Genomic DNA, 16980 nt, shown 5'->3' with positions numbered 1-16980 from the left:
GGTATTTTGAAAGTAGCGCGATGAACAGTGAGCGAACCGGGAATGAAGAGATCCACAATCAAAAGGAGAGACGGCCGGTTATGGGGTGCATATAGTATTCGCATTGATACATGCCGCCGTCCATAAATCTTCAAGTACATAGTCCGATCCGAGACCACAAAGGGATGCTTCGGCGAATGAATTTAAATCTCTACGTACACTGATAACTCCTATCTAAGTCACTAATAGCGATGATATGACTCATAGGACATTACAGCAGGAATTCACAAACATAGTCAATGACTTGACGATCGACTGGCACACCACAAATATTGTTCTGCGGATATATAGCCCTCAGCCTCCGCATCACTAGAAGCCATTAGGTGAAGGAATCATCCATGATTCATAGCAAATTTGAATGATGAATTCATACCAATTACCATTGGCTAGAAGATAAAAGTTTCATTGGGTATTGACATCTGCTATAAATACATACATAACTCATTAACAATATCCCGACCTTCTCAAGCAAAAAGGCCCCAAAAGATCCCAAAGTCATCACATACAGAGGGTATGGTATAGTGTAACAATAAAGCACCAGCCATATTATCTTAAATACTACTCATATCATCAAGTCAAATAACACATTATAGAGAAGCGAAACCAAGCCAAAGAATAAAAACATAATATCATATCCAGCCATTCAATTCATTATCGACTTCCTGCCTCAAAGCCGCATATCTACTTCCATCCCACCTCTTTTTTTCCCAACCTCTACTCCTCAATTTCTCAATTCTTGCTCGGATGTCCTGTCGTTCCATTTCCGCTCTATCCTCGTGACTAAGACCATCTGGAGAATTGAATAATGAAGGGGCAAAGGAAGGTTGATTACTGCGTCGAGATTTGCGTACGTTTTGTATATTATCGATGAGATTGTTGATATGTGTGATGTGGTAGGTAATTTGTGTTGTTAGTGATGAGAGGTTGAGATTGTAGCTTGTGAGATGCGTGTTGTGAGAGGGGTAGTCCGGGGATGGTGATTGGTATTTGGAAGAAATGATAGGTCGAGAAGGAGTGAATGGAGATGGAATGGCGCGTGGAATAGTTTTCATAATGCTTGAGCCGTTGTCAAGGCTTTGGTCGGATATAAAGGTGGGTAATGCTGGAGAGAAAGAAACTTTCTTTTTTATGCGAAGTGGTGCGGGTCTATTTGGAGTGGTAGTAGTGTTTGTTGATTGCGTAGATTGTATCGATGCGATCGATGATTCGGAAAATGTGCGGCTGTGTCTGAGGGTCTTGTCATCATCACAACTCTCAAAAGAGTAAGACGAGAAAGCAGGTGAAAGTCTATCGATGGTAGAAGGGAATGATGTTGAAGAGAATACGGAATCCACAGAAGAACGAGCACTGGATGTGGATGATGTCGAAGATGACCGATTGCTTGGCGACAAGTCATTATTTTGGATAGGAATATCTGCGTATGTGATGTATTCTTCTGCTTTCTGGAAGTACGACAACGAATCTCGGAGAAGTAGAAGCTTCTCGGGAGAGTTATTGGTAAGATTCGATGCTGTTATTTCTAAACAGGTGGCACAATAAAAGGATAAGAAGAGTGAATGAAGAGGATGAACACGATACTGTAAATTCATGTCAGTATGATGATTACATGGCGCACTAATGACTTGACATACTGGGTCTGTGATGCTATTGAGAACCTTTGTACATTGCGCAGCACACTGTTCGTATTGTCTTGTCAAATATAGCTTCTTGACTTCATCCATGATGACCTTCCAATCAACCAAGGTATAAGGAAATACCAGTCGGCTCCAAATCGATCTTGTCGATGTTGGCCCTTGCTTTTTGGTTGTAGATTTTATTGATGAAGATGTTGATGTTATGGAAGGAGTTGAGGTTGTGGAAGGAGTTGAGGTCGTGGAATTCCCTTCCACTGGCTGTAATTTGAGATGGATCATCTCTCCCATGCTTTTCAGAATTACTTGAGCAGACGTAGCTATGCCGTAGTTGTTACTACGGCAATATGTCTCTCTAATGTCTTGCCTCCGTTTGTAGAGACGATATCGATTTCGGACGGTAAACACTTGGTACCCGTGATGCAAGCTCCCGTATCATAACCCAGAACGCCGGTAGCCACTGGGATATTGCAGATCGGTACGCTCAGTCTCAACCCAGATATTTGGGTGGGCAACGATATGAGTTGATAGAGTATTTAGAAGATTCTAAATTGATGTGGTTTCTATCTTGGGTAATTTATTGATACCTAGGTATTCGGCGTGGTTTGTTTATATCAGAAATATTGGATGAGAATTAATACATTAGACACGAGAAATCAACACAACACAGAACAAAATGGTATCAGTACAAATGAGATGCGAAGGAAGCAAAGAATGAAATAGAACTTTAGATAGCTGGTCTTTAGTCTTATAATATGATATAAGAGGATAGAAGTAAGCAACCTTTGTACCCAAGACCTTGCGGGTAACTATTTTTTTCACCTCACTACCGACTACCTACTTCTCACCATCACTACTCACAGCCTTCACTTGTTCGACCATCAAGTATCATCATACTCTAGTGTAGATCTGAGAGGCTTTCTCCACGTGTGATAAGATGATTTAGAAGAAAGATAGGTTCGTCCAAAAATATTTTAGGAGTGATCCGCCACATTGGACGTCTGTGAGTGAGTGAGGTGTGGTTGAAAATGCGTTTCGAAACCAAACGCACTGATATATTTACAATATATTGTGGACCTTGTGCTTCACCCCTGAATAGCACAGACTCTACTTACGAGAAGTCATCAGACTAGGCTGCGCCATTTTCCTTTATTTTTGATTACAAGGCTGGTCGTAACTTGTAGAAAGGTGCGATCTGATGTACTTTCATCCAATATTTTTTGTTCTAGCCCGATCTCAATCTATTAGCCATTTTATTTACCTATAGACCCTCCGCTCTTGAAATTTCAAACACCGACGTCGTTTCGTAATATATCCGAACAACCATCTAGCATCTCATGTCACTAGGGAACTGCCGTTGAATCCTACGGATCTTGAAAGAACATGGTCATAGATGCTTGAATCATCCCAGTGGATATCAAAGAATGGATATATTAGATGAAATCATGATCTCATGAATAAGTCATTAGTGCATTGTGTCTCACACACCCTATGCTTTTGCGCTGCAAATATGTACATGTAAATTGTTTCAAAGAATTTTGATTTCTTCTTTAAGAAGCAGGAACAGCTCCTATAGCTTCTTGAGATAACGGACTTTCTTCTGCAGGCTTCTCAGTCTCTGAGGCAGGCTCGGCACCCTCTGTTGATGGTGCAGACTCTGTAGGATTCGTTGCCGATGCCTCAGAGGTAGGTGCTTCTGCAGGGATTGCCTCAATCTTAGCTTTATCATCTTTAATGCCTCCAACAACCCTCAGACCATCAGCTTTTCGTGTCATGTTATCGATGTCAGCCTTTCTCTTCAATCGTTGCTTGACTTCAGAGACTAGTGCATCAAGATTGACCATAACACCGTCCTTCTCCGGGTGGCCATCCCTTAGACCATTCTCCTTAATCTTAACTTTGCCTTGAGCAATTTCATCCTCACCTAGGATGACGCTGAAAGGTACACCATTAACTTCGGCAGCCTTAAACTGATTTGGCAATTTTGGTTTGACTTTGTATAAGAACTCCGCCTACGGAACTTGTTAGTACACACAAGGTTCTTCAGAAACTTAGAAGAAGTTTCGACTTACCTTGATACCAGCCTCCCAAAGAGTGGAGCAAATTGACATTCGTTCTTTCAGTAGCCCTGTGAAACCCTTTCCTCCAAATGCCATGACGAAACAGTCTACGTCGTTATTACGCACTTGCTCTGCTGTTTGCTCTTCCTCCATTCTAGCTTTAGTTATAGAGAAAATTCTATCTACACCGAACGAAATACCGACGCAAGGAATTTGCTTTCCTTTTCCAGCAAACATACCAACAAGGTTGTCGTAACGTCCACCAGCTGCGACACTTCCAACACCGACGCTGGGATCTGATGAGCGATCCTCATCAGCATCGGCCACTTTCTTAGGTTTCTTCGAAGATTTTGGCGGGGCAGCAGTGGCAGCAGACGTGCTCACAAGAGGTGCAGACCCTTCTGTAACAACCTCATAAATGATTCCTGTGTAATAATCAAGTCCTCTTGCTAAACTCAAATCGAATGAAACATTCTCTAAACATTTGAATGCCTCGAGATAACCGAACAGGAGATCCATATCTTCCAGGCCAGCCTTCATAGAAGCATTGGCCATCAACTTCTCATCAGCTTGTAATTTGCTGAGGAGGTCTTTCTGGCCCTTCTGTACGACATACTCTCCAATTCTGTCTGCAACATCTTCTGCCAAACCCTTTTCTTCTGTCATCTCCTTGCGCACATCTTCCCATGGCAGTTTATCGAGCTTATCAACTGCTGAGGAGATTGTGCGAATCTTGTCCTCTGGAACTCCACAAACTTCGAAGATTCCGTCTAATATTTTTCTGTGGTTGAGTTTGATGGTATATCGTCCCCTCCAGCCAAGACCCTCAAATACTTCAGTTGCAACCCTGATAATTTCAGCATCAGGCAACATAGGATCATAGACACCCGCGATATCAAAATCGCATTGGTAGAACTCTCTCATACGGCCTTTGGTCATTGCTGGCTGATCTCGTCTGTAGACCTTTGCAATGTGATATCTCTTGATGCTTTGAACGCTTCCATTCATGGCCAACCATCTTGCGAATGGTACTGTCAGATCATATCTGAGTGAGCAGATCTCACCACCTTGGTCAGCCAAGTCGTAGATGAGTTTGCTGTCTTCGCCATATTTTCCTGCGAGAATATCCTTCAACTCGAAAACTGGGGTGTCGATAGTGACTGCTCCATGGCGCTTGAAGGCTTCTGTGATGGTCGAAAAGATTTTGTCCCGAATGACCATATCCTTCCCTTGCCCTATTGAAATAAGTATCATGTCACATGTCGGTGATGATTAGAGATAGGGACGCAATTGTGTATAGCAATGTGACAGAGATATATGGGGTTACCTACAATCCTTCGTCCCCTTGGGAGTCTTTAACTCAAACTTTGGTCCTTTAGCCATGTTTAATTCTTCGTAGTATTGTTTTCTTTCTGCTTTCGAGAGAGCGGGGGTTGCTGGGGCCCAAGCCGAACGTGAATTGGGAATTCTTAAAAGTTGTGGAAGTTGTGGAAGTCGTGAAAGTCGTGACGATCTCGCAGATCTAAGTAATTGAGTTTGAAAGACCTTCATTCACTTTCTCATATCTATATGGAGTTTTAATAAGGTTGAGAGGGTCAATTTCTTTGATTCTGAGTCATCTGGGGTGCCTCGAATTTTTTGTTTTATGCACAATGGCGAGGCTGAGTACGGTAACTGTAGTGGCACAGAATTCGCTTGCAGTTTGTTGGTGCGGGGAGTTGCGTTGCCTCATTCGATCGGTGAAATGTGGTAAAAAGTTCCGATGAAGCTTGGAACTAATAAATGATGGAACCTTGGAAGCTTCAAGTGCTGTCTGTACGTACGGGAACCTTAGGAAACCGATACAGCTACAGCTTGCTTATCCTGCACTTTCCTTCCCTCGTCATTTACATCAAATACGTGATCATTCAGCCCGCATGTAGAGCTAATCATGGCTCCTCATGCTGGGTTTGATACAGATCAGATTAAAGATAAAGCGAGGAAGGATTTATTATACTTATTAGAGGGTGTAAGGCCTCACCGTCTCCCACGCTGCTCGAGGTTGCAGCTGACATGTTAATCCTCGCAGGTTCGCGGAAAGAAGAATCTCGTACTTGAACAGAGTTTGGCTGGTCCACTTGGCGTAATTGTCAAGTTCTCGACTCTTCAAGATTACGGTGTCGATAAGGTCTTCTTTTTGGAGAATGGCAATGCAGATGTTAGCCAGCAGAATGTCGTGTTCATTGCTAGGGGAGAGAGTGCGAAGCATGCTCAATCAATAGCTGGTAAGTACTTGGTCATTCCGGTCACTCTTCATTCTTGTCTTGTACCTTTGATGGGATCTCAAAAGTAGACCTTATAGCTGTATTTCTCCAACTCTATTCGGTCAGTCTTGATCCCTATATGAATAATTCTCATATACTTGAACAACACGATCATAAGCATATCCCCGATTTCAATCTGTGTTTGATGCTATCAGAACGTGCTGACAGTCTCAGATCATATCAAGCGCATGCAGCGAGAGAGCCAGACAGGACATGAATTTTCCATATTTTGGGTCCCACGAAGAACACTAGTATCAGAAAAGATTCTTGAAGAAGCTGGCGTACTGGGTGATACCAGTATTGCCGAGTTTCCTCTCTATTTTCTTCCGCTGGAAAAGGACCTCTTGTCATTAGAATTGGACGAATCATTCGAAGATTTATATCTACGAAAAGACCCAACGCCGACATTTCTCCTCGCACGTGCTTTGATGCTCATACAACAAAAACATGGCCTATTCCCTAGAATGACTGGGCAGGGTGATAATGCGAAAAGACTTGCCGATCTCCTTTTACGAATGCGACAAGAATTGATCGCGGGCGAAGATTCCAATGAAAGCAATAAACTTGGACTCTCCCCAAGTAACACGGTCGAAAGCCTCATTATTATCGATCGCGAAATTGATTACGCGACCCCTTTACTGACGCAATTAACATACGAGGGGTTGATTGACGAAGCGGTAGGTATTCAACATAATCAAGCAGATGTGGATTCATCTATTGTGGGGTCCGCTCCTCAAGCCCCCCAAGGGTCCTCGAAAACAGTCGGAGCAGCACCTGTACAAGCCAAAAAGCGGAAAATAATACTGGACTCGTCCGATAAACTTTACTCTCAACTGAGAGATACCAATTTTGCCATTGTTGGACCGCTCCTTAACAAGGTCGCACGACGCCTGAAAGATGATTATGAAAGTAGACATGGAACAAAAAGCACTGCAGAATTGAGAGACTTTGTGAACAAGCTTCCAGGTTACCAAGCCGAGCAGCAAAGCTTGAAAATACACACTGGTTTAGCAGAAGAGATAATGAAACATACTCGTACAGAACAATTCAGCAAATTGCTGGAAGTTCAACAAAATCTGGTCGCCGGTGCCGATCCTTCTTCGCAGCACGACGCCATCGAAGAGCTCATTGCTCGAGATGCCCCCCTCCCTGAAGTATTAAGACTTTTGTGCCTGGAATCATGCATCTCTGGTGGTATCAAACCTCGCGAATTGGATACCTTCAAGAAAATGATCCTACAAGCGTATGGGTACCAGCACATGCTCACCTTGGATGCTCTGGAGAAATTGCAATTACTACTCTCAAGGACATCTCCAATGGCATCAATGATTCCTATGACCGGAGCTGGTGCTCAAGCTGGTGCCAATACCAATTATACTTATCTGCGAAAACAACTTCGCCTAATTGTTGATGAAGTTAACGAGCACGATCCAAATGATATCGCTTACGTCTACAGTGGTTACGCGCCACTTTCGATACGCCTTGTTCAATGCATATTACAAAAACAATATATCACTTCGATGACCAGAGGAGGAAATGCGAACAATACTGCGAGTGTGGCTACTGGTGGCTCTTCTCAAGGCTGGCGAGGATTTGATGAACCATTGAAGCATGTGCGAGGCCAGACCTTCGATGAAGTACAAAAAGGGGAAGATAAAGCTGTCAAAGCGAGAGCCCTTCTCACGGGCAATGGTGAGAAGAAGACTGTTTTTGTTGTATTCCTAGGGGGAATAACATTTACAGAGATTGCAGCTCTGAGATTTATCGCGAAGCAAGAAGAAGGTATGCACGCCGTTATCATTCTCTAAACACTTCAACATCATTTACTAAGAGTCATACAGCACGGAAGCAAATCATTATATGCACAACCTCGATCATAAATGGGAATCGAATGATGGATGTAGCTATAGAGAAGGACTCGTTGGGCAGGAGTAGTGTGCCGGACGTAACATTATGATGAACAATGAGAAATATCATGAACAAAAGATAAAAAGGGGCAGAAGTCCCAACTTACTTCAATAATAGTAATCTTAAATCAAAATATTTGCCAACAATGAAACTACGTGCAACATATCCTCTTGACCTTCCTCTTCTAGTGGTCTGGAATGCAATGCTACAATAAGATCGGAGTTCTTGCAATTTTAGGGTTCCTTGTCAACTTCGTTCTAAACTAAATAAACACCACACGTGATCGCTATCCGCATCTTTTGCCCGCCCGAGATCCCATAAGACATGATATATCGATATCGTACGACACAACGATCAACAAATCTCCTCGAGTCCTATAAAAACTTTCATAACTTTCGCCTGCGACTACTGATGACATTGGGAGAATTACACATATGAGACTCGGTGCGGTGTACGACATACATCGCAATATGTTGAATGATAGAGGTGAGGCCAATCCACGTGTAAGACGTATATCTCTATATATTAGTTATATGAAGGTTCTAACACCACCAGAACAGATATTTGAGAGTACATCATATCGAATTGGACAATAATAAAGGGTTATTTCGGCTCGTGGCTTGAGGCTGTTCATGGGCAATTCGTCGTCTCGCAACTCTGAGCCTCCGAACATACTTTTATATCAAAGCATTCCAAGGAAGAAGTCACCGGGTTTAGATCTCCCAGCATGGCAACCACGATGGATGCCCAGATAAGTCAACAAGATGACTTAGGTCACGATACATTGATGGGATTTCAAGAATTAGATTCCCATCTTGCTATATTCGAGTCTACGGAGAACCGAAGAGATTCATCTACCCCGGGTACTATATCTACTCCTGGCTTCGATGCAACAATCGACACCATTGAAACGCAACCTGCTTTTGAGACCTTTGAGCATACCATTATCGTTGATACCTCGACTGATCATTTCCAATCTGATATCAAATCCCGTGCAAGGGTCATTAAAGATCCTAAACCTAGTACTAACGGCGATAAGAAGTATGTATTGATGAATCATTCTCCTCTTGTCTTTTAAAGTTCTCGATTGAGCTGTCAATGTTAATTGGCTTTTATTAGTAGAGCTGCACGCCAATTAAAACACGCGTCGGATGGCAACATACACCTACAGCCCGAAAGCGCTCGAGACTCTTTAGCCTCTTCAATGACTACAGATCATGATGATGGTTCCTCTTCACTGTCCTCATTGTCAAGCCATCCTAATTCTCCAACAGTCGATAAAAATCCCGGGGTGGTTACAAAGGCGTCATCCTTGAGTGGAAATAGACCGACATATAATGTACGTCCGAAAGAATCGATACCTACGGATGTTCATCCAGCAGAATATGCCAGACAATGTATCGCTGCAGCAGAATCGTCACGACTCAGCCCATACACTCTACATTCAGAGGAGTATCATATGTTACGTGGGCATATAAGCCATCAACAGGTCACGACGTATCTCAATATCAGAAATGGAATACTCCGGCTCTGGACACGTAATCCCTCGATACATGTAATGAGAGATGAAGCTATTGGTTGTGCAAGAGACGCCCGTTGGTTTGAAACTGCTCGGGTTTGTCACGAATGGTTAGCTAGGCGTGGTTACATCAACTATGGTTGTCTCGAGAACCCAGAGTCCAAGATAGATAAAGGCGAGATGCAAAGAACTGGACCTAGGCGCACCATCGCTGTCATTGGAGCTGGTATGTCTGGCTTAGGTTGCGCTAGGCAATTAGAAAGCCTCTTTGCCCAATTCGAACATCGTTTTCATGAAATGGGCGAGGCATTACCTCGTGTAGTCATAGTTGAAGGCAGAGACCGAGTTGGTGGAAGAGTTTACTCCCGTCAATTTGAATCACGACCAGAATATCCAACTCTGTTTCCTGGTAGTCGATACACTGCAGAAATGGGCGGCATGATTATTACTGGGTTTGACCGTGGCAATCCTTTGAATATCATAGTAAGAGGACAACTGGCGCTACCTTATCATCCATTGAAGCCGGATACCACGATATATGATGATGGCCACCCAGTTGACCTCCAACGCGATCAACAAGCCGAGAAGCTTTTCAACTACATTCTTGATCGTGTTGGCGAGTATAAATTTAAGATCCCACTACCGCCTCTTATTGATGGTGATAGAGACCATTTAGAAGCAGGACGCGATGGTAATGGGGATGGGTCGAGAACAATCAGTGAGGCTGAGAACAGAGCCAGTATTGCTCCGCAGTCTGCTGCAAGTGAAAAATCATTTGCTGCAGAAGAAATGGTGCCTGTGGCATCGGATAGGCTCACTGGCAGAGCTCATTTGGAGCCAGGAATTCCAGCTGTGCATACTGCTGCTTACAAAGCCCGCGAGATTGGATGGCAGCTTAGGGATGGCATTGGCATTGAATCTGACCTCGACCTTGAACGCTCGACGAGTAAGGAGAATGCTACACTTGGGTCTGTATTCGATGACGCGATTCGACAATATATGAGAATGATTGATTTCACACCCCTCGATCTCAGACTTATCAATTGGCATGTTGCAAATCTTGAATATAGTAATGCGATTACTTGCAATAAGTTAAGTCTCGGGGGTTGGGATCTAGATGCTGGTAATGAATGGGAAGGCAAGCATACAATGGTCACAGGGGCTACCAGCAAGTCCCCCGAGGTCTATTGAATTTTCCCCGGTTACTGGACGTGAAGAAAAAGAGTGCAGTAAAACGCATTTGTTATAATCCTCATGGTACTATTTCCTCAAGTAGGATTGACTGTGAAAATGGCGAGTCAATCGAGGCGAATTATATCGTTTCCACTATCCCACTGGGTGTTTTGAAGCAGAACAAGATCGAATTCGAACCAAAATTACCTTCATGGAAAACTGGAGCAATTCAGCGAATTGGATATGGAATCCTCAATAAAGTCATACTGGTCTTCAAAGAGTCTTTCTGGGATCAAAGCCGGGATATCTTTGGGACCCTTCGTAATCCCCCCAACAAGTCCAGTTTGGAACAAGGAGAATACTTCACACACAGAGGAAGATTTTTTCAGTGGTTCAATTGCACCAATACTTCCGGGGTGCCAACTCTGTTAGCTCTCATGGCTGGCGATGCAGCATTTTACACGGAGAAGACCTCAAATGAAGAATTGGTAACTGAGGCTACAACCGTTCTACGAGGAGTTTTCGGTGATCACATTCCTTTGCCTGTAGAGTCAATTGTTACACGTTGGGGTCAAGACCAATTCTCTCGCGGCAGTTACTCTTACACAGGGCCAAATTTTCAAAGTGATGATTATGGGGTTATGGCAAAGCCTGTTGGCAATCTCTTCTTTGGTGGAGAGCACACTTGTGGTACACATCCAGCCACTGTTCATGGAGCTTACATCTCGGGTCTCAGGGCAGCCTCCGAGGTATTAGAGTCTATCATTGGACCAATAGAAATACCAGAACGTCTTGTTCCACCCAAAGAGTCAGCGTCAAAGAGAAAGGCCGAGGCCATTGAAGTGCCCAAGGATCCAAAGCAAGCTCGTCTCGAGGCGTATGAAATCGAAATATGGAATGCGATATATGCCAAGCTTGGTGATCGACCTTGGAAGCCTTCAAAGAACCACTCTAATTCCTATCAAATGTACAGTAAGGATACGTGGGAGGAAGCCAAAAGGAAATGCGAGGAAGGACGACGACCAGGGAAAGGTAAACCGATCACCAATGAAGTTAAGAAAATGATCACAAAAATGTGGAATGAAGCTCCAGAGGATGTAAAGAAACCTTATATTGACAAAGCTCTCGAACGAAAGCAAATTTATCAAGAAGCTGTTACGGAATATAATATAAAGTCGGCAAAATGGGATAAAGATGCTTGGGATTTTCGATTACAATACGAAAAGGATCACCCAAGCTTACCGGGTCCAGACGAAGATATTGGTAGCCCTTGGAGACGGGATAGAAGAGCTAAGAGAACGAGTGGTTATGCTGAAGATTCTGAATCGGAACTGGATTTGTAAAATGGATTCCTGGGTTTGCATTGCATTCGCATTGTACGATAAGTATGGGACATGATTCATTACAATGGAGTTATTACATTGGTTCGGGACACTTTCAAAGGGGTGGTGGTTAAACTCTGGCGTATGGGTGAAACTCTAATGGAGGGAACTTGGTCCAAACAGGAGGACGGTGAATGGATGGGTTGCATATAGCTGGTTTTTCTTGCTTGGTCTTTTTGACTCAATGTTGTATGTACGCCTGGAATAGCATATACATAATTTTTCAATGCAGTAAAAAATGTTGCCTCCAAATATCCTGACCTACCTTTTTTTGATGAATATACCTAAAGTTTCCTCAAAATCTGCGAACATCAAATAGTCATTATCGTTAATCAGACCCTTGCTTTCGCTAAAACGTACCTCTAACGTCAACCCCTCCATCTTCAACATTGACAACGCAAGCTCCATACTTCATACAACCACCTTCAAAATGGCAGAAGTCGATCAATTTGATAGCGCGCTGTAAGTCATTCAACCCTTTCTCTAAGCCCAAGATTCTAAATCTGCGAATGAAAACTCATTTACGGAACGTACTAACTGATCAACCTCTACAGGGATCTCCTCCGCCGTCTCAACCCAAAACATACCACCGCCCATTTAAACTCTCTTATTGACCTCGTTCCCTCTTTAACAGAAGATCTCTTAAGCTCTGTCGATCAACCTCTTACTATTTCCCGCTGTCGAAAAACTGGTCGCGATTACCTTCTCTGCGATTATAACCGTGATGGCGATAGCTATCGTTCCCCATGGAGTGGTGAATTCGAGACACCTGTAGGTGGTACAACACCGGGTGGTATTGATGATCAGGGAAACAATGATGGAGCTGGAGAAGGTGCTGTTCCTAGTGAACGGGTCAGAAAAATGGAGATTAGAGCAAATGAGGCTTTTGATGTTTACAGGGAGTTATATTATGAGGGTGGTGTTAGTAGTGTTTATTTCTGGAACTTGGATGATGGATTTGCGGGCGTGGTTCTATTGAAGAAAGGTGAGAATGATTTCTTTTGATACTTTTTGTGCGGTCATATTTGGTATATTGAGAGGTGGTCATTTATTGTGGAAGCTAATTCGACATTTATAGTTGCACCTTCATCATCCAACTCCGCCGGTTCCTGGGACAGCATTCACGTATTCGAAGCTGTTGACCGTGCTCGTACTGCCCATTACAAGCTCACATCTACTGTAATTCTTTCTCTCTCTACCAATGGTAATGAGCTCGGTGAAATGGATCTCAGCGGAAACATGACACGACAAATTGAAGCGGATTTACCAATTCAGGATGATGCGGAACATATAGCTAATATTGGAAGACTTGTTGAGGATATGGAGTTGAAGATGAGAAATTTGTTACAAGAGGTTTATTTTGGGAAGGCGAAGGATGTGGTTGGGGATTTGAGAAGTTTGGGAAGCTTGAGTGAGGGGGCTAAAGAAAGAAAGGTTAGGGGTGAAATGTTGGATGCTATGAAGAGGTAGATAGATAGATGAAGGATATAGAGAGCGTTTTGGAATGGGGCAAGCTTAGATGAATGGAGTGGGATATGTGTTATGTTTGCATGAGATATGAAAATACAGGAGCATTTGATTCTTTGCTATTGAAAGCTGTATAATTGAGTTCCGTTCAATCACTTATCCTGTGTACTATTCTATCTACCAGCTGCTGGTTATAATATATGAGCTCTCACAAACGAATTCATCTGGGAGATCTATGAACAAAATAAATCATGTCAGAATGGATTTTCAAATATATCTTCGAGTGATCGAGCTGACATGAAACATTGATGTATGTAACTATCTAACCTGAATGTGAACATTTAAAGTATTTGATTGTTACGTTCGAATTGGAACATTGTCCATAAGCTTTGTTTGGCGTGCATAATCCCGTGAAGGGTTAACACCCAACACACCCCGTTACATTGATATCAAAAATTCTCTCTTCGATTTCCCAATTTCTTGTATACATGGTACACATGCTTTTGAAAATCTATCTCAGAATCTAAATCACTCTTTCGCCTTCTCTCACTATTTCCTTTACATCGCTAAGGGAAGGGGGTGAGCTGCTAACTTCCTCTACCCAAATCCCCCTCTATACAACGCGAATTTAACATACAAAGTCATACATTAGAATACAGTTTTACAATCTAATCTAACACAATTTCTTACAGCATAAAAGTGCCTCATTTACGAAAAAACTTCGGCACGATAATTTTCTTGCAGGTGATAAAACAGTATCATTCTCATCCACTCCGACAGCTCAACCTCGCATCTCCACTTACACTGAATGCCACTTTACCTGTTTTATCTGGGTCTTTCTGTTTTCATTTTATTGGATACAATATATATAAAAAACCGAAAGGCCTACCAATCAAATACGATAGGGCTTCTGGCGCAATGGCAACGCGTTTGACTTCGACTTCTGTTAGAAATAACAGTTCTCTCCATCAAAAGATTGCAGGTTCGATCCCTGCGGGGCTCATTCATTCCTTTTGCAAGTTTGAAGCTCTAGAACTTCGTTTTACAGTTGAGATTTGAGGAAGCTGTGGGAGTTTGAAGTTTTGGGTGGTGGGTGGAACGGGATTGCGGGTTTAAAGTGGAGTTGTGGAATGAATGGATTAGACTTGCGAATGGAATGCTTTTGGTATGGAATAGTAATGATTGGAAAGGGAAGGGAAGGAAATCATCGTTTGCACTTCTGCCTTTCTAGCGAAGGAAGGTTGAAAGGGGGTATGCTATTCATATATCCTGGGTGTCAAACATTTCAAGCTTGGAGATTTTAGGAAGGATTCAGTGAAGATTCGAAAATGAATTGATGGAATTAGACGTAGCAGTGGTATTTACCATGTGGGGAGAAAGGAAGTATGTTATTGATTAGCTGTCTTTTGGGATTCTCGTTTTGGTAGAAGGGGATGAGAATATTGCTCTAGTTGCAAGGCAGACTTTTTGAATAGAATTATCGGAAGGATTTGGGGGAGAGATATCGTGAGTCTATCAAACAGAACCGGTCTTAGAGGTTCAACTCCCGGTTTTGTAGGTAGGAAAAGTATGGATACCTTCTACATGTTTATTAACAGGATCAAGGAGACCTTTAGACCCATCACTTAGATTCTCTCTAAAGTCGTAGTTTATTTTAGAGCAGTATGTAGTGAATGTGCGAAATTGGTTCAATGAGAGAATTGATGTCGTGAAGGTACTCTGTACATCGGTTAAATTGCATTCGAGTCTGATCCGGTTATCTCCATGAGTACGGAAAATCCAATACACTTAACTAGAATAATACTTTGAGGATATTATATTTTGATACCTGCATTGAGTTGATTTGTGCCAAAAATGAATAATCCTTAGATTTTGAATTCGCAATATTGATTGTCTCATCTGATTTCGAATATTGGAAAGAGTGCATGTTTTCAACGTCCTAATTTTTCGTCCTGTCGGAGGTTGTATCATCTACTGGTGAACATGTCATTCTTGAGCATGAACCGTGAATAATCGTCGAAAAATAAATACTGTATAAATGTTTATTCGTATTCACTACCTTAGTAGCTGACGCCCCTCGGAACCATATGATTTACAACACACCAATCAAGTTGGTACATTCAGAGACGAAATCTAGAGTCGACACTGAATCATACAAGAGGAGGGGTAAGGTCTCCAGTATGGAAGTTAGTCTAGCCTTGAAGTCATAGGTCAACATCAATCACACTGAAACCAAATACTTTTAACCTTCGAGCTTCAAGTCGTGTCATGATACAAAATATTCACAAGCACTTAAGCATCTACTTTTTCAATCCCCAGACTCAAAGAGATATACACAAGACTTTTCAAATAACTAGATCACATCATATCACATCAAATGTAAACAAATATCTCCATACATACACGCATCTCTGAGCAAAATGTCCCTCCCACCCTCCTACTCATCTCTCTACCCTCCTCCCTCGCCTTCCCTACCCCCTCCTCCCTACCAACGCATAGCCCACGCGTCCGAACAAGCTTTATATCCGTATGCTTGTTGTCCGTATGGATATACTACTGCCACTGGTGTATATGAATATAGGCATCCGGGCTCTTATTATATACCGATACACACTGCACAGGTCTCACGGGCTCACATGATGAACCCGCAGAGATATGATTCAAGATATTGTGCACGACAGGAAGTTCAAGCTCAAGCACAAGCACCAACTCAATGCCGATTCCAGCCCCAAGCAAGATATTACCCCTCTCATTATTTTTCATCGGGAGCCTCATGTCCGGATGAGAATACTCGTTTTCCAAATTTATATCCATATGCTGGATTTGGGTTTGCATGCACGTATCCTTATCCATTGTATTCAAATATGGGATATACGTATAATATGTATCTGCTTGGGAATGCAGGGCCGTGGTATTGGGGAGGATGAGTTTGAGGAGACTGGCTATTTGTGTTTGTGGGATACACGTAATAGAGATATCGTAGTGTTGAAGAACTGGAGAAAATCACAGCGAGGAGACTACATGTCTCTGAGTTGATAGGATGGTTATGCCGAAGTAGCTGGGAGAGAGGGCATGAGTCTGCTGTCTGGCTTTACCTCAAGGTTTAGAGTGAGACGGAAGTGACGGAATGTTAACATATTGGATTAGGCAATGCTTTGACGTTACAGCGAACAAACTTGTTCTTTGGAGTCAAGCACAATGATACTGAGGTCCGGAATCTTCATCTGCAGAGTGCCAATGTCATTTTCAATCTATACTATTAAAGAAATAGCTCGCGAAAGAATTTCAATCGATTATTCTTCCCCTATCTTCATGCAAAGGACAAATGTGAAAGCAATCAAAATCAAAAGATGCCAATGATACCCTATGAGACCCGGGGGTCTCATCAAACATTCACACCACTTGTGATCAAGGTATCCGTTCTTCCGGACTGGCAGACTGGATGGAAGTTTTCAATATCTAAACGCAATTCAACATTCGAGATGAAATCAACACTTC

General features: G+C 42.6%; 4 protein-coding genes across 4 annotated transcripts; 2 read left to right on the top strand and 2 right to left on the bottom strand.

The window, feature by feature from the left end:
• Positions 1-668: 668 nt before the first annotated feature.
• On the bottom strand, positions 669-1961 carry Bfra_004319 (uncharacterized protein; the record flags this gene model as incomplete). The annotated part of the gene is made up of 2 exons (XM_037334725.1): positions 669-1616; positions 1671-1961. The coding sequence occupies 2 exons, from the start codon at positions 1959-1961 to the stop codon at positions 669-671; spliced, it is 1239 nt and encodes a 412-aa protein (XP_037193259.1).
• Positions 1962-3220: 1259 nt separating this feature from the next.
• Bfra_004318 (putative histidyl-trna synthetase protein) lies at positions 3221-5281 on the bottom strand (the record flags this gene model as incomplete). Its single annotated transcript, XM_037334724.1, has 3 exons — positions 3221-3682; positions 3743-4965; positions 5062-5281. The coding sequence occupies 3 exons, from the start codon at positions 5279-5281 to the stop codon at positions 3221-3223; spliced, it is 1905 nt and encodes a 634-aa protein (XP_037193258.1).
• A 379-nt stretch (positions 5282-5660) lies between these two features.
• On the top strand, positions 5661-11976 carry Bfra_004317 (putative vacuolar protein sorting 33a-like protein; the record flags this gene model as incomplete). Its single annotated transcript, XM_037334723.1, has 7 exons — positions 5661-5738; positions 5799-5994; positions 6208-7815; positions 7875-7978; positions 8630-8982; positions 9061-10642; positions 10813-11976. 7 exons carry the CDS (start codon positions 5661-5663, stop codon positions 11974-11976), a joined length of 5085 nt encoding a protein of 1694 aa, XP_037193257.1.
• Positions 11977-12445: 469 nt separating this feature from the next.
• Positions 12446-13485, top strand: Bfra_004316 (putative f-actin capping protein beta subunit protein; the record flags this gene model as incomplete). The annotated part of the gene is made up of 3 exons (XM_037334722.1): positions 12446-12477; positions 12570-13000; positions 13094-13485. 3 exons carry the CDS (start codon positions 12446-12448, stop codon positions 13483-13485), a joined length of 855 nt encoding a protein of 284 aa, XP_037193256.1.
• Positions 13486-16980: the final 3495 nt, after the last annotated feature.

The sequence above is a fragment of the Botrytis fragariae genome (assembly GCF_013461495.1).
Source record: "Botrytis fragariae strain BVB16 chromosome Unknown tig00000050, whole genome shotgun sequence".
NCBI classification, from domain to species: domain Eukaryota; kingdom Fungi; phylum Ascomycota; class Leotiomycetes; order Helotiales; family Sclerotiniaceae; genus Botrytis; species Botrytis fragariae.
Note: the sequence above shows the minus strand (reverse complement) of the source record. Positions and strands in the feature narration are given on the sequence as shown.